This window comes from Cavia porcellus, unplaced genomic scaffold, assembly GCF_034190915.1.
Source record: "Cavia porcellus strain 051 isolate PalLab524CR breed Dunkin Hartley unplaced genomic scaffold, mCavPor4.1 scaffold_1, whole genome shotgun sequence".
NCBI lineage: Eukaryota > Metazoa > Chordata > Mammalia > Rodentia > Caviidae > Cavia > Cavia porcellus.
In genome coordinates this window covers 190140616-190160149 of record NW_026947484.1, presented here as the reverse complement: position 1 = coordinate 190160149, position 19534 = coordinate 190140616, and the positions used below count along the sequence as shown (strand labels likewise).

The 19534-nt window shown below is 49.0% G+C and overlaps 1 protein-coding gene across 1 annotated transcript in view; it reads right to left on the bottom strand.

The window, feature by feature from the left end:
- Window positions 1-18198, bottom strand: part of Shb (SH2 domain containing adaptor protein B) — a 124319-nt gene extending 106121 nt beyond the window's left edge. Inside the window, exon 1 of the mRNA XM_005008667.3 lies at window positions 17491-18198. Coding sequence (XP_005008724.2) covers window positions 17491-18198 — 708 coding nt within the window. The remainder of the gene's footprint in view (window positions 1-17490) is intronic.
- Between the last annotated feature and the right edge of the window lie 1336 nt (window positions 18199-19534).

Genomic DNA, 19534 nt, shown 5'->3' with positions numbered 1-19534 from the left:
ATCCTGGAGATCAGGCAGCACATGTCTTCCCCTCTGGAGTCAGGAAGCAATGCTCGATGTGAAGACCAAAGCTTCTCCAGGAGAACCAACAGCTCAGACAGCAACTTGTAGGAGAACCCACAATGTTTCCTTAATGCCTCAACCCACTCTATACCTCTCTTCTTCTCCACCTATTTATTTATCCTGGCAACTTTCCTCAGGCGGAGCATCTTCTCTCAATGCATGCTGATGTAATCCAGCTGGCGTTAAGTTGACCACCAGTTTTCAAACCATAACAGTAGCCTAGGTTAGCCTCAAACTCACTATAATCCTTCTGCCTCAGTCTCCAAGTGTGTGGATTACATGTGTGGGCACCACATTCAGCTGGGACAACTATTCCATAAAGATTAAGAAAGAAAAAAAAAAAAGGGACATTCTTAATTGAGAGCAAGAGTGAGACCTGAAAAAGGAAGTACTTTCACTCCATCCACAGACTACAAATTCTGACAATGAAACTGCTCCGTCAGCAGCCCTCTGAGCTGTCACCATCAGCAATTTCTGCTTCCAACAGAGGCTTCAAGTCAAATAACCTTTAGGCCTCCTTCACTCAAAGGGCTTGCTTGAGGAAGGTAAATGCCATTTTCTCAAAGCCAGGCTCACCACCACCTTATTAGAAGGCGTTGTCAGCTCTGAATCTTGGGATGGGAACAAGAAGCAAGCAGGCGAGACCCTCGACGCACTCCTGCGTTCAATGCATGTGCTTTTACAACCTCTGGGTCCAAGTTCTGGGCGTGTAATCCAGGCTGTCAGTGTTCTCAGCTGTCCTGTGGGTGAGCAGAAGTGATGACACCGACTCCCACCATCTTGTCACTTCACAGTCACACGACAGATGGCTTTTAGAAGGATCTAGGGTCCCACAGAAACCCAGGGAGAAGGAGCTGACCACAGCATGTTATTCCTAGATCCTTACAAAGCCTTCCTTCCAGCCTTGGGAAGAGAGCTACGCTGGCCAGTGATCCGGGTGACAGAGGGAAATGGTCAGGTACCCTCACGAGGCTCTGTGACTAAGTCCAGCACATGGAGGCCAATGTCTCTTTCCCTTTAGGGACCTTAAGGATCCTAAGCATTTACTCTCAGGGTTTTTCCCCTGAGAAGGTGTCATCCAAAGGCCACTCACCAGCCTGGGCTCAGAGCCCTGCTCCTCACTGCATTCCTCCCTGCAGAAGACACTAAGGATGACAGCAGTGGCTTCCCCCTTCTAGCAGCCACTATGGACTCCACCTTGGGATGCCTCCAGCTCTGGGTAGTGCTGCCAGGGGTGAGAGCAGAGCATCCCAGAACCTCCCAGCCAAGGTCAGGGAGGAGCTCGGTCAGTGCACATATGGACGGGCTAGTAGGTGGCTCTGTCCTGTCCTGCTCCCTGTTTCTGCAGAGATGAGCCATCAGATTTATACAGGGCCTGCTCCACTCAGCTGCCCTCACGGTATCAGCACCTTCATCTTGACTCTAAGGACTCAGTGTGTGCTTCCTCTGACAAAATGCAGACAAATACTCTGGCAGCAGTGTAACTTAACAGACTCTCACAGACAGCATCTTGGCTACTGACAGCAGCAACTCAGAAAAACCTATTGCTTGACAGGCACTTGGTCCATTTCCCTCCATTGACCAGTTGCCTGAGGGCAGCCTGAGCAGTCAGTTGCATATTTCACAATTTAAGGACACAGGCCAGGGTCAGGTGCTTGTTGCCCCTGCTTACAGCATCTGATGTCTTCCTAACTGGGTCCCCACCTCCAGGCTCATAGACCTCCCCTCCGCCCAACCCATCCTCCTAAGCTAGTTTTCCAGAACATAGAACTGACTCTATCACTTCTTTGCTCCAAAACCTTTTACTATATCACCTATAGAACACAGACCAAACGCTATGGCCTGGCCCTGAAGGCTTAGATTTCTGGTCCCAGGTGCCATTCCAGCACCAGCCACTCAGGGCCATTCAGAGCCCACTCCCAGGATGCCATCCTCACATTCACTAGTGTTTAAATATCAAGTTCTCTCTGTCCATGAAGGCCCAGCTCCTATACCACCTTCTGCACAAGGCCTTCCCTGGTGCACCACTGCAGTGATATCCTGACAAAATGCACATAAAGAGTGCATGGGCCAAATCAGACACTTTATCCTTGATAGCTATGGTCTCTAAATGGCACTGGTCTCATGGTTCTGAGTCTACCGGGTGACACAGACCTGTGCTCTGTCACAACCCTCTGCATCTGTATAGCACAGAGGTCAAAGGCAGACACAGGAGTCACACTAACTGCCTGGGCTTGACCTCCAACTCCAATTCCATCTGTTAACTTAGCCGTGTCACCTGTATGCCTCACGTAGAGTTGGGACTCTTAACAGAACTTTCCTCCCAAGGGATGTTGTAGAGATCAAGGAGTTAATACACAGAAACTCTTAGACGCAGGGTTTGGTGGTGCACGCCTATAATCCCAGCAATCTCAGAAGGCTGAGGCAGAAACACAAGTTCAACCCAGTGCGGGGAACTCTGGGAGACCTTGCCTCAGGAAGAAGTGGAGGGGATGCTACTTTGTGCAAAGCCCTTGTACAGAGTATAGAACACTGCTCAGAATACAGTGAGGATCCCCGGGAGAACTTTACTCTCCAGCTTCAGGGAAGCCTGCATCTCCCACAAACTGACCCATCAGATACCAGGGGCACTTTTTAAGGGTGACATTCCTGGCTTTACCGTGGCTAGAAGAAGCCTAAAGTCTGAAAGTGGACTGAGGTACACAACAGCTGTGACCATAATATAAAATCATTCATACCACACCAGGAGCACACAACTAAAATCCTAGCTATCTGAGAGGCTGAGGCAGGAGGACTGCAAATTTGAGAGTAGCCCAGGCAACTTAGACTGTCTCAAAATAAAAAGGAAAAGAGGTGGAGATATAGTGCAGTGATAGTGTGTCTCTCCTTCCACACCCAGTACCACAAAGGAACACACACTGATAAAGTCTTCACAGGCCAGTAAACGCTCCACCACTGAGGCAAGTAATTTTTTTGTTTTGTTTTTTGATTGAACTGACAACCTCTTGTTTGCCAAGCAGGCACTTAATGCTGCTGAGCTAAACCCCCAGTCCCTGAGGCAACTATTTTTATTTAATCCTCACAATGACCACTGCACTTCCTTTCCCCAGACCTCAGCTCCCAAATGTTTGCTGCAATTTGTAATATGAGGATTTTCATGATCCCACCTCAAAGACCTATCACAAAGATCACATATGCAAAGTGTGATGCACACTTCGAAGCGGAAGTGCTTGGGAGACATCATCCATCATTATGCACAAAGGCAGTCCTGGCTTGGAGAATTTAATTGTTGCCGCAAGTTACATACAAAGCTTCAAAGCACCCAGGGGTGGGATGTGAAGTCAGGCCTTTCGGTCCTGAAGCCAGCGCTCCTTTCTTGCCACCATAGCAGAACAGCATTACAATGCTGCTGCACTTGAACTGATAGCTCTGGGCACCTGGGGCATGTGGTCTTGCCAGCTACCACACAAGGACAGATGCCATGCCCAGCCTCTGATACCACGTCACTCTCAGCCATGCAACTTCTGCTGCCTACAGTGGGCTGAAGTCCTGGATGGTGGGTCCCCCATGCCTCCCTGGGGAATCTATTCCTGCCTACTCTTCTTCTCCCTGCCAAGACCACTCCCCCCAGACTACCTGTAAATATGACCCTATTCCCATCAACTGTCTGTCTGTACAGCGTACTCAACCAAAACTTGTTCCCATAGTCATTTATAACAGACATGGACCTGGGATCCATCTAAGGCTCTACTCTTACGATACGAAAGGTTCCTTGGTAGTTGGTACTCAGGCTGGGAACTTGATCCTGAGGGGCAACGTTACAGCCTGCGGCTAGCTGCCTTCTGCCTTAGAAGATATCGTCACACACCTGAGGGTTGTCATGTGGCAGAAGCAAGCAAGATCAGACTTGTTTCATTTGACCTCAGAGACACATCAAGGCCCACGGAGGTCCCATGTAAACAAATAAAACTTGTACTAAGTTGGATTAAACAATAAAACAAACTTTCAACCCCAGCTATGCAAAGGAGGCTGGACTAGGTGGTAGATGACAAGCCTTCTGGTCACTGAAGTTTTCAAGCATGGATGGCAGAGGGTCAGAGTGGAAGACTGACCCCCATCTAAGGTTTCAGCCTTGCCCATAGGTCACAGTATCTAGGGAGTCAGAAAATTACTGACACCCAAGCTCATCTTCAGCAACCGGGATTTAATTAGTCTGGGGTAGAACCACACAAACTGAAGCTTTAAAAAGTGTTCTCCAGGAGACACTAACATACTGCTAGGCCTGATCTAAGGCTGAACGGCAGAAAACGCTCCTCGGCCTCTTAGAACCACAGAAATGTACATCGGTGTTCCAACAACGGTACTTTTTCTGGATTTACTCCTGATGAATACTCCTGGATTTAACCAGTTCTTCCAGCACCAGTTGGTTAATGTCACAAAGCCCACAGCAGGCACAGCAGGGTATATCATCCCAATGCCAGCCTGAGCCAGCAAAGAAACAGACCAGAAAAAAAAAGAAAAACAGACCAAAGCACTGAGAAACTGTCTCTCGCTGATCAAAGATGTAGGACACCGGGGTTGACGGGGACTGAAAAGGTTAGGTGACAGGAAGAACTCTGAATTCATAGTGCTTGGATTGGACTTTGGTAGATTTAAAAAAAAAAAAAAAAAAAAAAAAAGACCAAGTAGCTGCTGTGTTAGTGCACAGGGAGTAATTCCAGCATTCTGGGAGGCTGTAGGGGTGGCTCACCTCAGCAACTTAGAGACACTCTGTCTCAAAGTAAAGAGAGAGGGGATATAGTTCATAGAGAAAAGCTTGGAGTACGGGCCAAGCTCAATGGCACAAGTGCCTGCTTGGCAAACACAGGGTTGTGAGTTCAATCCCCAATACAAAAAAAAAAAAAAAAAAAGCCCCAGGCTCAATCTCAGCACAAAAATAAATAAATAAATAAATAATTAAGTGGCGGCAAGTAGTCCCACATGCCACACCTTCAAGTTTTAGCTATTCTAGCCTGAATGCTCCTCTCCACAGACTACCAGAAGCTACTACTGCCAGAGTCCACCTCAGGCTCAAATGCTTCTTTTTTCTCCTATTCCTTCTGAAAATCACTTACCTGCCTCTCTATGCTGGTACTGAACTCTTTCTATCTTGCAAAAAAATACTCATGGGCTTTTCCAATACACCCTCCGGTGCCTTGAGCCTGAGTACGTGGGCTAAATTGTGTCCAATTATCCTGCAGGACTGAACTCAGGGCTGGAACATGACTGGCATCTAAAATATGTGTTATGCGTGAATGGTACATCTCTTTCTCCACAAAGTCACTAGGCAAAACCTGAGACAGCCTGAGACAGACTCTTTCAATTAAAGCCATACAGGTAGGATAGATCAGCCAGTGATCATACCAAATACACCTAAGCAGAAAAGCTGACTCCCAACCACCACAGCAGGTTTGGCATCCAAGAATGAAGTGCTAATAGGGTTGCTTCCCTCAGATGTCAGGAGTTGAAAGGGGAACAAGCACATGGGTCTCTGCAGACAAAAGTCTTCATCATCATACCACAATCACTGATAAGACCTAAAGAGACAGAGTCAGAACAGTTCAGTCTATAAAGATACTTGAAAAAACACAAGATCTGACAAGCAAAGAGATGTCCCAAAACAACTAGCCGTTCAGAAAAATAAAAGGGACAATCTTACCTTATACCATTAATCAGATTACAAACATTAAAATTATTCAATGTAAAAAGAAACAATCAACGTATCAGAAGGAAAAACAGACTCAACATTGGAGTAAAGAAGACTTTCTAAGCAGCAAACTGAAGAAGCTATAAAGAATACTGAGCCTTATTTAACAACAGAAAATAATTCATGGTAAACAAAAGCAATCACTAGAGACAGAAGCAAAAACTGCACTGCAAACTTTAAAAAACATTTTGCAATTGATGAAATGGCAGACAAGGGGCTGCTATCATTATTGCACCAGTTCTTACTGAAAACGAAAACCTCTGCAGTAGAAATGGCAGGAGATATAAATAAAAACAATTCTAGGGAAAAAACCAACCCAAATGATCAATATATATATATCATTAACCCAAGAAATTGCAAACTAAACCAAATTACATTAAAATCTCCAATGTTTCCTGAAAATAATTTGTACAAAATGATTGATACATTGAATACATGGAATGTGTCAAGTTTTACCACTTTACCCAACAATTCTCAGTATCAATCCCAGGCAAGTAATTACAGACCTCTGCAAAGAATTGTTACAAAGGTGTTTGTCATAGTACTACTAAGTTAGTGAAGATGGCAGAGCTAAAATATGCAAACAGAATACAAAGCCGTTAAATTGCTATTGTTTAATATTTAAAATAACATAAGATATTGTGTCTTTGAGCAAAAAAATGCACAATACACTTAATTTTTATGGCAAGAAAATGAATGCAAGATGGAGAAACATTAAAATTCTAATGGTGGTTTTTTCAGTTATACAATTAGGGTTGATTTCTGTGTTAGTTTGTCTTCTCTATATTTTTTACACCAAACTTCTCTTGATCTTGTAATAAGGAAGGCAAGCGTTACTACAAATACTGAAAAATACCTCAAGATTCAAGCCTGAGTCTTTCTGAGAGCTGGCTTAGAACACAGCCAACTCACACTTGCAAACACAGAAGGGCAGGTAGAGACTGCACCCTTCCTCAATGCCACGTGGTCCCCAAATCACATGCTATGGCTTTGGAATGCATTAGAGGGATTATGGGGCTGTCTGGCTTTCTGAGAGTGCACATCCAACAAAATGCTTTGGTCTCCTGTTAAGAATTTTCTGATCACTTTCATTTTCCGAATTTCACCGGGGACTGGAGAAATCTAGAGAGATATACTTCCCCTAGCTCTGCCTCTTCCATGTAGCCCATGTTCTGAGTCCTACGTAGAGGAGAAGTTTCCCAATGATCAGTAGTGATCAGCAATGAAGCACTCTGATTAGCAAAACAGTGGCAGTTCCTGTTGTGTTTCTGGACACTTAATCAGGGCACTCGCCTTCACCCTCCCAGGTGCCCGGCTCAGCTTGGCTTAGCCATGCAACACAGCAAGCGGCCTCTTGATTTTGTAGTACTGGGTGACCTCAGACCAGTGGCAGGCAGGGGTGGTTCCCACTGACCTCTTGTCCCCTTCCTCTCCGCTGAGCTTAGGACCCTCCCTACTAACTTTCTGTCCTACTCAGAGTTCAAGTAAAAGACCTTATTCACCCCATAAGGCCTGCACCACCACCCCCTCTCCCACTCATGTAGACGTCATGCTGCTGCTCCGTGAATGACCCAGCCATGCTGCAAGCCTCAGGCTTGTGCCTGGCACCTCTCTCTGCTTGCTATGCTCTTCTCAGAGAGCCTTGTGACTCACATCATTCCAGCCTTCAGTAAACCTCTCCCCGAGCACCCAAAGGAAGTGACACCCACCCAAACTCAGGCTCACTTTATCCTTTCTATCCTCTTCTCCACAGTCACCAGCCCGGATCTGTGAGCATGGTTGTCTCCTCCCATCAGAGGGTTGGCTCAGGGAGCATGACTTGTTCTGTTTGATTCACTGCTCTATTCCCAGCACCTACACAGAACAATACCCAGCAAATAACAGGCCCTAAGGAATGCATTGAATGACTAAATGAATGAACAAGGAGAAAGGACTTGGCATGGGTTCTGGAGATCCAGCCCAAAAGTCACAGCCCAGGGGATTCACCCCACCCACCCACCTGTTAAATCACTTCTCTACGCCTCAGCTCTGGAAGCCCTTTTCTGACCAGTACTATTAAGTGTTGCTTGGAGAACACTGGGCTGAGTTATCCCCCAGGGCCCCCGACTAATTCTCTCTCCATACCCTAGACCCACCTCCAAGATCCTTCCTTTACAGCATAATGGGAAAGCCAGAGACAGTTCCCCTTGGAGAAAATGGAAAGGAACTGAATGATTGAGAGGCAAATTCAGTTCTTCCTGGCTCAGCAATTGAAAAAGCTCAAACACTCAGGAAGTTAGTGCCTCTGAAAGTGAAACATTAATAGAAATATTACTGGAAAATACCAAACAGGAAGATAAGGAAAATTCCATTGTGGAAGCAAGGTCCTTCGTCCATATGCCTTAACGGTCTCAGCAAAGCATTTGAGAATCAAAACACAGAAAGAAACGGAAATCAATCAGGCTATCACCCTTCCTGTGGACTGGAGCTTGGGCCAAGCCACCTCCACACCACCTCAGCCCAAAGGGCACTGGGCTCAGAACATCAGCCAGGCTGCTGGCTTGGCCAAAACCTGCTCTGAAGCAGGGCAAACTCCACTCCTCTCTCTGAACCTGTTGCTTCTCCATCTGGAGGTGGGAGTAAGAGTGATTTCCTCACAGAATGCCTCTGAGAAGCAAAGCTAATTACAGGCGAAACAGTGCCCGTGCTTCAAGGGAAGCACGATGGCCCATGTGTGTAATCCCAGCACTGTGGGAGGCTGAAGCAGGAGGACCATAAATCTGAGCCCAGCTTGGGCAACTTAGCAAAACTGTTTTCAAAATAAAAAATAAAAGGCGGGGAATGCAGCTCAGTGTGAAGACTTGGGGTTCAATCCTCAGAACTGGAAGAGAAAAAAAGGCACCCTTCAAATCAAGGAACATGTAAATACAGAAATAAATCACTCCTACAGTGTTTTTCCTGATACCAGAGATTGAACCTGGGGTACTTTACACCGAGTTACATCCCAAGCCCTTTTTGAGACAGTCTAAGTTGTTCCAGGCTCAGCCAGCCTCAGTGCTAGCAAGACAAGTGGGTGCACCCATACCCAGCCCAACAGAAAGACTAAGACAAGCTAAAACGAAGGCCAAAAAAATTCAGACATGAGACTGTGCAACTTGAGGTAGTACGATAAGGTGACTAAAAACATACTCTGGATGCAGGTTCAAATCTCATCTGTTACTTACTGGCTGTGTGACCTCAGACAAGTTATGCAACTTTTCTGTGTCTCAGTTTTTTTGTTTGTTTTGTTGTTACTGGGGATCAAACTCATGACCTTGTGCTTACCAGGCAAGTGCTTAAGCCACTAAGCTAAATCCCCAGCCCTGTGCCTTAGTTGTTTTTTTTTTTTTTTTAAATCGTATCGGGGATCGAACTCAGGATTGCACACTTGCAAAGCAGGCGCTTATGCCGCTGAGCTAAATCCCCAGCCCCATGTGCCTCAGTTTTTTCCTGAGTAAAAAAGACACTAAGACCATCACTTCCCTCAAAGGGTGGTGGTATGAAGTACCACCCACAGTTAACCTATGAAGCACATGATACGGGCACACAGCTTAAAATATGTATTCGCTAACATTAATGTGGAAAGCTCCCTTAATTCAAGGGATTATCTTCCTTTTCTCCAATGCTCTTCCTCCAAGAAGCCCCCCTAGCTTCCCTCGAGTGAAATAAACTTCCTCATTCCACTTCTCCTTTGACTCCATAGAATCAAACCTTGTCCCCAAACAGCCTCTACATCAGAGTAGTTCTCAGCTCACCCACACCACTGTGCTTGTAAATTCTGCCACATATACCTGTGTTTCAACTTTGGTTCTTGTGTCTGTCACAAAAACATAAACTCTTGGGACTGGGAGTTTAGCTTAGTGGCACAGGGCCTGCCTGGCAAGCATGAGACTGTGAATTCAATCCCCAGTATCAGAAAAAAAAAAAAAAGCATAACCTCTTTTGGGCCAGGTAACTCCTGATTCATCCCTATACTTCCTCAAAGTAGCCTGCAAAGCAATTCCTCAAGTCAACACAGACCAAACAGAAGTTAAGTCAGAGACCAGCCAGGTATTGTGGTGCATTCCTGGAACCCATCACTAAGAAGACTAATACAGAAGGATCACGAGTGCAAGTGCAGCCTGGACTATGTAGCAAGAGCTTGTCTCAGAAGAGATCACTGCACCTTGCTTCTGTCCTGGAAGAAATGCAGCCCAGGCACGCACCTCAGCCCCAGCAAGCCAGTGGGGCATGGGGCCAGCAGCTCAGCTCTTGGTTGTAAAGCCTAAACCACCACAGTGGTGGCAAACTGAAGGCACCACATGCCTGCAGTGGGCTATTCGTTATCACTGAAAGCTCTAAAAGGTTTGCCATGGCTGGTTCATGGCCACACCTGACCTATCCTTCCCCACAGGGCACTCACTACCCCTTGACTCTCCCAGCATCATCTAAACCCAGGGGAGGGTTCTACTGAATGACTGAAGGAAACCACACCTGTTTCTGATTTGTCCTTTAAACCCAATTTTATGGCTCAAAAATGCTTTAGGGGCAGGGAGAGAATGGGGTCAAGTCATGGGGGTTAAGTCCTTGGTAATCAGTCATGTTCTGAGGTTGTCAGACTGGAGCAGATGGTTACCTGATCTCCTTCTAGGAAACTAAGGTTCCACGTGGGTATGGGCCAACGTACCACCAGTTTTGTGTGTGTGTGTGTGTATGTGTGTGTTTTCTTTAAAATGCAGTATATACAGCAAGCCCAGTCATTAGAGGGAGGGAACACTTGGTGTTAGAATGAGAAGACGTGACAGTTACATGACACACATTTTGTATAGCTGTCCTCTGGGATATGCCAACCTTGTGCTCAGAATTTCTCTATAAAATAATTCAAGTGGGGAATTAGTATCTTCTTTATGGAACTCACGGCAGACGGGGAGAAAAAGAGGAACAGCTCTGGGGCCTTTTCTAGGAACACTGAGCCCCAGATTGAAAAGGGGAATTAGCCAGAGGAATAAGAGAAGAGAAATATTAAGCACAGGGAAGGAGGAGGAGGCTATTGCCTTTCTACATCTGTCTGTCTATCTATATATCTCTCTATTGTCTTTTTGAGACAGGGTCTGGCTATGCAGTTCAGGCTTGCCTTGGGCTCACTTTGTTGCCCAGGCCAATCTTGAACTTGCAATGATCCTCCTGCCTCAGCCTCCCGACTGCTGGGATTACGGGAGCGCACCACCATGCCCAGCTACTTATTATCTTTTGAGACAGGGTCTCACCATGCAGTTCAAGCCAAACCCGAACTCACTACATATCCCAGGGTGGCCTCAAGTTTGCCATGTTCCTGCCTCAGTCTCTTGGGAGCTGATATCACAGGCATGTGCCACCATGCCTGGCTTTTCTACTTCTATTTAAAATGTGGAAAACAGTGGGAACAAATCAGTAAAAAGCATAGAGACTGTAGTCTCAGAATAAACAGGAGTGACCTTTATTCTATTACTTGGTAACCGTGTATGTCTTTCACATTTCTAAACCAGTTTCTCTGTCCATAAGATGGGGTAATACTAATGCCACAGATGACAGCATTGAAGGCTCTAATTAATGGCTTGTTTGTATCTTTGCCCTTTGCCATGGGACTCTACAGATCCTCCTCTCTCCTTAAATCCTGACCTCAAACTGTAATTTGCTTTGGCGAAAAGCAGACAGAATAGGGACACAGCCAGTTACCAGCCTCAAGAAATGTTACAGGCCTCTATGCTTCTTGGGACTCCCACAACCATCACATGAATATGTTAAATGAGGGACTACGCAGAACAGAAGTGAATGGTCACAGCCCACGGCCATCCTAATCAGCCAACCAAATACATAAGAAAGCCCAGGCAGGCTCAGCAGGCCTGAGCAAGCCCAGGTGAGGAAAGCTACTCAGATATGCAAGCTCCATGACTGTACAATGAAAGCTTACTGTAAATCCTGGGTTGAAAACTACAGCCCACATGGCAGCTACACCTATTTTTGTAAATAAAGTTTTATTGGAACAGAATTATTCCTACAAATTAACCCACTGTCTTTCAAGTTCCAACAGTGGAGCTAAATGGGTATGATGGAGACCATCTGGACTACAGCCAAGCCACAGCTATCAAATTTGGTCTCAATTTTTTCTAAAAGGACAGTTGCAGAACTGGAGAATGTGGCTGTTAATCAAAGAGCAATGACCAACAGATCAAATCTGACTGGTTTCTTTCCATCAAGCCTGACACTGATGATTTTCTGCGAAGAGGAACAAATTGCAAGTCACAATTCCCCGTAAGGTGATACTCCTTCTTCCCTCTGTGTACCCCAGACTCCTGCTGTAGTCGCCCCCCTCCACCTGGCCTGCTGGGCTCACCACCACTCTCTCTCAAGCCCCAGGCCCTCTTCCCACTTCCTTACCCTGGATTCCCACACTTACCAGAGTCAGCTCAGATGTCACCTTCTGACAGCACTGCTTTATGGGCCAACGTCCAGATCTTCCCAGGCCTTTTCAATCACTGCTCTTCTAGCTTTCCTCAGGTTGTGACATAAGGCTAACATGACTGTTCTTTGATACTCAAGGGACACTGGTTCTGGAACCCTCCCTAGATACCAAAATCCTAGCATCCTCAAGTCTTGTATGTAAAATGACATAGTATTTGCATATGATCTATACACATCCTCCCATACTCTTTAAGCCATCTCTAGATTATTTGTAATACCTAGAAAAAGGTAAATGTTATGTACCTAGTAGTTATGCTATATAATTATGACCAAAAAAAAAAGTGACAGTACATGCTAATGATTTTTTTTAAAACATTTTTGATCTGTAGTTGTTTAAACCCACAGATGAAGAACTTGAGGATATACAGCTGATTACCTTCAAATGTAAGTTAAGAGCCTTATTCCTTTGAAAGCTGGCCACCACTGATTTCTCTCTGAATTGTCCCTGCCTACCAGGCAGCTCAGAGACAGTTTGCCAGATGTTAAATTAAAACAGATATGATATTAGTTATTCCATGTCTAAGTTACTATTCCTGTTGCTGACACAAAATAACTGACACCCAAAGGTAAAGCAGAAAAGGTTTATTCAGCACAGTTTGCAGAGGTTTCAGTTTATAGTTGGCTGGTTCAAAGGCAGACTGGCATGGCAGAGGCATGGCAGAGGGGCATCACAGCGGAAAAATAGTTCATGGTAGGCAGCAGGCAGCAAACCACTGAAGTAGTGAGGAAGCACGCAGGAAGAGTCAAGCTGCAACAACTGTTCCTTATGCTCTATTCATGCTACCCATCCTTAGGAAGCACTCATACTGGGGTGGGATACCCTTATCCTAGCATCACACCTTGAATCAATCCCAGCATCACATCCTTAATCCCACATCACATGCTCTAGTCCCAGCCACCTCTGAAAAGCCTCCAGCTATGGCGGCATGAAGCTCTGGAGGGATATCTACATACCAGCCGTAATACTCCCTAGTATGGAAAATGTGATTAACCCAATACTGTGGGAAGAGGGATGTAGCTCTGCCCGGCCTCAGTTTGATTCCCAATTCCTGCCCCCCCACCACCAAAAAAAGAAACACTATGGATGCTGATACAAGGTAAAAGTTAACACGTATTAACTTTTTAAAAATTAACGTATTAAAAAACCAGGAAAACTGATGTCATGACGCATCTTGACTGTCTCAGTTGTGGTCAGACATTTATTTAATTATGGTAAAAGAAACAAGACTCACTGAACAGAAAACATAAATGGGTGAGAACTATTTGGCTGCCCCAAAGGAGACTCACCAAGCAACTAGTCTTTTTTGTATCATGTTTTATATAAGGTGCAACTTATTTCTACTTAATGTTCCTTTGTTTCTTTCCAGGAGCTCAGACTCTCACCATCTCTTACCTAAAGTATAACACAACTGCCTCCTAACTCTAGTCCTATTTCCCCCAGATTCTGGCAGCATAACATGGAATGCTTCACTATCCTGGCTCTGAGCACACTGTTCTGACTCACCAGATTTCAGACTCCACTATGGGAGTAAAATGCCAGCCTTTACCTCTCTCCCACTGTCACCTCTCATTTTCCAAGCATGAAAATTCTGGTTTTCAAGAACATGTTCTACATTGGAGTTTTATGTATATTCATATATCCATACATACCCTCCACATGTGTGCATACAGTTACACACGTACACACACAATTAACCTGACTCTACACATCCCTATAGCCTGCACAGAATTCTATACATACACATTCCTGTATCTCTTATCCTGCACAAAATTCCACCTTTATCTCTACATTCAGTTCAAAGTTACCCTCTAGATGAAGATCTCTTCAACTTCTCAAGATAAAAATAATGGGCTAGGGATTTAGCTCAGTGGCTTAAGCACCTGCCCAGCAGGTACAAAGTGGTTGACTTCGAGCCCCAATATGAAAAAAAAAAAAAAAAAAAAAAAAAGGAAAGCAAGAAAGAAACTATGTACCAGATTAAAAATGTGATACATGTATCAACTCTCCCAGATGAATCTACTCATCATGTATCACAAAGTACTCTGCTTCCTTCTCACACTCCTTCCAGGCTTGAACTTCTACCAAGAGAACTCTCAGTAGGAAGTAAGTGCTGGCTAAATTATGTTAGGAGAGAAACAGCACAGTTTAAAAAAAGTCACTCTTTCTGGGGACTTTAAAAGGAAAAATGCCCCAAACTGGATGCCAGCCTTGGTGGGGAGGGAGGGATCTGGCCAGGTGTGCCTGAACCCAAAGGCTCACTTAGGAGAACAGGGAGGTGCCTAAGTGTATGAGAGAAGAAGCCACAAATATTTAGGGAGGCAGGATAAGGGGCTCTACAGGTGAAATGGGACATGGATGGCAGGGAGTCAGTGGAAGGAGGATCCACTGACTAAAAAGTTCCTACTCCACACCACAGTAACCTCAACTCAGGTCTGAAGTTAAAATCAAACACACGGCCTGTCACCAGGGCACACTCTGCAGACCTAACTGGTTGAGCTGGGCTGGCTAAAGGCCAAGCGGGGTACCAGAGTGAGTTCTCCTGATTCATGGATGGAGGCAGAAGGCTCCGGGACATTAAGGCCTGCACTGCAGTATTCTTGGCCTTCCAAAAGCTGTCTGGCTGAGAATAATGTGAAAATCAGACTATTTCCTGGCCACCTGATGGGGATGGGGTGTTGGCCCGGGACCAGGAAGTGGCCATGAGCAGAGAGCAGACACAGGGTATTTGGAGTATGCATCCAAAGAACCTCTGGCCAGAAAACTCAGAGAGAAGGTTAAGGAGCGATAAGTCATGGTGGCCCCAGGGTCAGCAGCCAAACATCTCCAAGAAATCTGTCAGAATGCAAATTTTTCAGTGCCCCCCCCAACCAGACTTATTGAATCAGACACAAGAGGAATGGGGCCCTTCAGTCTGAGGTTTAAGCAGCCTTCCAGGTGCACTGAAGTGTGTGAACAACCACGGCACTGGTCTTGCAGACCTTACCTTGCTGCCTCCTCCCTCCCTCCTGCCTCCTTTTCTCTTTGGTAGAAAAACATCTGGTAACTGCAATCCCTGTCTCCGGAGACAGAGAACTTCTTAAAAGATCAAAGAGCACGAAGTCACAACGTAGGAGGTGAAAAGCAGCCTAGAGAGATGGTTTCCAAGAAGCCAGTTTGATCATGTCACTCCAACAGCTAAATTCATTTACCAGTTCCCCACTGTGCTCAGTTTACAAGCCCCTCCCAGACATTACTGTACCGCTCAAGTCCTGCCCAAATCTAACCTCTGGATTCTGACCATACAGGATTTCACCTGCTCTCTTTCTCCAGCCACCCTCTCCCGCCTTGACAATGGTCTTGCTTTTTTGGTCCCCTCCCTGGCCCACCCTTTAACACTAGGCCCCATCACAGCACTGATCACAGCACAGCAGCTAGGTCACAGCGTTTACTGCTGACATTTAATGTACAAGGGTCCCACTCTAGCGTTTGGCAAGACAGAGCTGGGAGAAGATCCACAAGATATACCTGGTGACAGAATAAAGCCAAGTCCTAAATACACTTGACATTTCAGCTGTAAAACATATTATTCCTAAGCATCTGAAACAGTCTTAATTGTAATTGGAAAAAAATGTTTAAGCCACAAAAGACTTTTAAAAAGTGAACAAGCAGAGGCACTAGCAACAGGAAAGAAAAGCGGATCTGATGCCCTAAGACATGGTCCTGGGTAACAATGGGGATGCAGGCAATCCAGCTGCTCATCTCTCCAAAGCTTTCACCCCACCTTCCAAACTCAAAAATTCCAGGTTCTCTTAATCAAGTGTGGGTCATGCATAAGACTACCAGGAGCCTCACAGATCAGTCATAAGCCCACAAGCCCACAGGCCCAGCGGTTCCCAGCTGTCATCCTGGGTGCCTGGGAAGCCCACAGTCCAAGCTTCTGTGATGTGTCCTCTAGACTGCCCACACCAGCACCTGGAGCAGTCCAAACAGTGGAGAGGATATTCTGGGACATGTAGGAAAAGGGCCAGGCCAAAAAAATTAAAGAAGTGCATGCTCTTAGTCCTCCCTCGAGGAAAACAAAAATCTTTCCAAGCACTAGCTGGCAGGTAAAAGTCTGTCTCTCTCTTCTGCTGGGACATTCAGCAGGACTCTTTATCAGACTGTCCCAAGCCAAAAGGGCTAGCCAAAAGTTTACCTTTGGGAGAAAAATGCAGGGAAGAACAAGAGAGCAGGAGCCTGACAGCCAGACAACTCTGCCCTAAGGAGCAAGCTCTCCCACTGGGACTCAGATTTAATCAAAACACTGCCTTCCACCAGAAGTAGACAGAACAAGTATTATTTTATGGGGGAAGGGAGCGTGTCTCTGGAGTATGATGGGGAGCCCAGGCCGGGTCTGGCTGTAATTAACTAGCCTGCTTCAAAGGGTGGGGGTAGGGATCAAGATAGCCTGATAAATTAAGAAAGGGGTTGTCATAAAGTTCCCCAGTCCCTGGACCAGTAGGGCTGGGACAGGACTCGGAAAGCAAATGGGTCTCCATTACGCCCTTAACAGGCGGACCCCCTGCAAAGCGCAGCAGGCAAAACAGCCTGGATCCGTCAAGACCGCTCTGGGGATCGAGCATGTCAACCGGAAAAGCACGCGTGGGGGTTCCCATTGCGGCTCCAGTACAAAAGGGCGGGTAGGGCATTCACAAGGATTTACTTGTACCCGTCCTGAGAGCACCAGTCTGGATCTGAAACCAAGCTATGTACTACCGATCGAGTCTCTTCCGGCTGTGGACCTTAGTTCCTATCCACATCTAGTGCGTGCGTGCAATGTGTGTGTCTGTATACGGGGAAGGGATCCCGGGGGATGGCAGGGTAAATGCTCTTTCAAGCTGGCGACAGCCCCGGCTCTCTGACTTTACACAAGAGCCAGAATGGTTGGCTGGGTCTCTCGTCCTTGGGCAAGGCTGGGCGGGGCCACTCTCGCTCCAGCTTTGGGCCCGGAGAGGGGGCGTTTTGGGAGCACCAGCGAGAGACGATGTCAGACCAACCACCTAGGGCAATGCGTGAGGAAGGGTCATAAGGTGGGAGTAGCGCAGGAAGCCTTACTCCAGGGTCCCCGGCCGAAGTTGATGTAAGAGCTGGGAACCCGGGTGCCTCGCTTTCCCCGCGCCCACAATGGTTCTGTAACCTCGGGTGAGGAGCAGGAGCAGCTTACCTTGTCCTTCTTGCCGGCCCCGCTCTCCTCCGTGGCCGAGACAGCGCACTTGTTGAGCAGTTTCTTGCTTCCGCAGGCCGTCGGGCTCCAGGTGCGGCCGCCCGAACAGGACCCCCCTGAGGGGTCCCCGGTCCCGCCCGCGGCGGCGCTCTCCACTTTGATGAGTCGGTGTTTGGGGGAGATGTAGCGCACCTCGGCAGGTGTGGCTGGCCGTCGCTCACTGCTGCTGCGGTAGAGGTGCGGGGAGCCGGAGGACGACGACGAGGACGCGGCGGCGCCGGCGCCCGAGGAGGCACAGCAGCAACCGGCGGCGCCGGACGCGGACGAGGCCGAGAACGCTCGCTGGCCCCCGCCGGGCTCCCCGCCGCCGCCGCAGTAGTCCAGGCGGCACATGGCGCGCAGTTTGCGCAGCGACGAGCCCGGCCCGTTGTAGGGGTCCTCGAAGTCGCGCTCCTTCTGCGCGCGGTAGGCACGGATGAGGTCACTCGTGCTGCCGCTCTCGTCGGGCAGCGAGCCCGACGAGGTCGAAAAGCAGGAGGCGGCCGCCGGACCGCAGGACGCCGAGGCGGCCTGCGGCACGGCCTGGGGGGGCTGCGAGGGCCGCTCGCCCCGGCGCCGCTGCTCGCGGTAGTCGGGCCTCGGCGGCTGCGGGGGACTCTTGGTCTTGCTGTTGCCCAAGCTGAAATATTTGTTCAGCCACTTGGCCATGGCGAGAGGCCGCCTAGGGCCGCGGCGCGGGAACCTGGTCCGCCGCCGCGGCCATCCGGGGGCCAACGCTGCAACCCAGGTCCTCGGCGCCCCGGCCCCGGCTGGGGGCGTCCGGGGCGCCCACTCCGGACGCCAAGTTCAAGTTCTCGCCTTCGCCACAGTCGCCTCCTGCCGGCCGCTCTCGGACCCCCGCAGCAGCAGCGCCGCTCCCCGCCTCGGCCGCGCGCCTCCTGAGCTCCGGGTCTTGCGCCCCTCGCGAGCGCGTCTCATAGGGTCCCAGCCCGCAACCGCCGAAGCGCCAGGCCCGAGCAGCCCCAGCTGCAGACGCTCCGGCCGTGCGCCCCGCGGTGGAGCGCGCTCCTGCCTGCCCCGTCGGAGCGGCAGCCTCGCCTCGGCCAGGACCCGCGGCTCTCCGGGAACTTGGCTTCCTCCGCTCCTGTCTTTGCTTTCCGGGAGCTCTGGGGACAGCCGGGCCCCTCTGCCGGCCGGAGAGCGAGTGGGCGAGCCAGCGAGGTAGGCAGCCGGCGCCCGCCCGAGCCCGCGCGCCCGTCCCCGTCCCGGCGGCGCCTAACGCAGCCGCTGCCGCCGCCTCCCGACCCCCGCGTGTGTGACACTCCGGCCGCCAGAGCCCGCCCCGCGCCGCGGCCCCGCCCTCAGCCGCGCGCCCCGCCCCCGCAGCCCGGGACCGCGGCTCACGCCCCGCCCCGCCCCGCCACGCCGGGCGCCCGGCGGGCGCTGTGCGCTCTGCCAGCACGCGCCGCCTCCCGCGGCCACCTCGGCGCCGGCCCCCGGGTCGTGCCCCAGGGCGCCAGGGTCCCGCAGAGGCGCTGCCTTCGCCTAGCTCGTCACCCGCCGCCGCCGCCTCGGGCGAGAGGTTGCTAGGCTGAGCCTGCTGCTCCCGGAAGCCAAACCCACCCTCAGTCCCCTGGGACTCGTGCGCTGTCCACCCAGGGGCACCCTCGGTCGGGATGGCATTAACACAGGACCTGCCTAGTCACAGCGTGTCCCGGGCGGAGGAAATGCCGTGCCCAGCGTCCCTTCCGGACAGATTGCTGGACCCCCTTCTTAAAGGGGCAGAGACTCCGGTTCAGTCCCCGGGCGCCAGGTCTTAGGAGGAATCTTTATGCTAATGAGTACATTAGCAATCCGGATGACGGATGCGGACCGGATAGGCGGCAGGGGCCAGACGCGGCACCAATCGCAGAGCAAGACTAAGGGGAGGTCGGAATGTTTGCTTACCTTTTCACCTCTGAGGAAGTCGGGGCTTTAACCCTCTTCACTGCCAATCTGGCAAAGCGAGCTGTGAGAACGTTTGACGCCTAAGGTTGCAGGAACT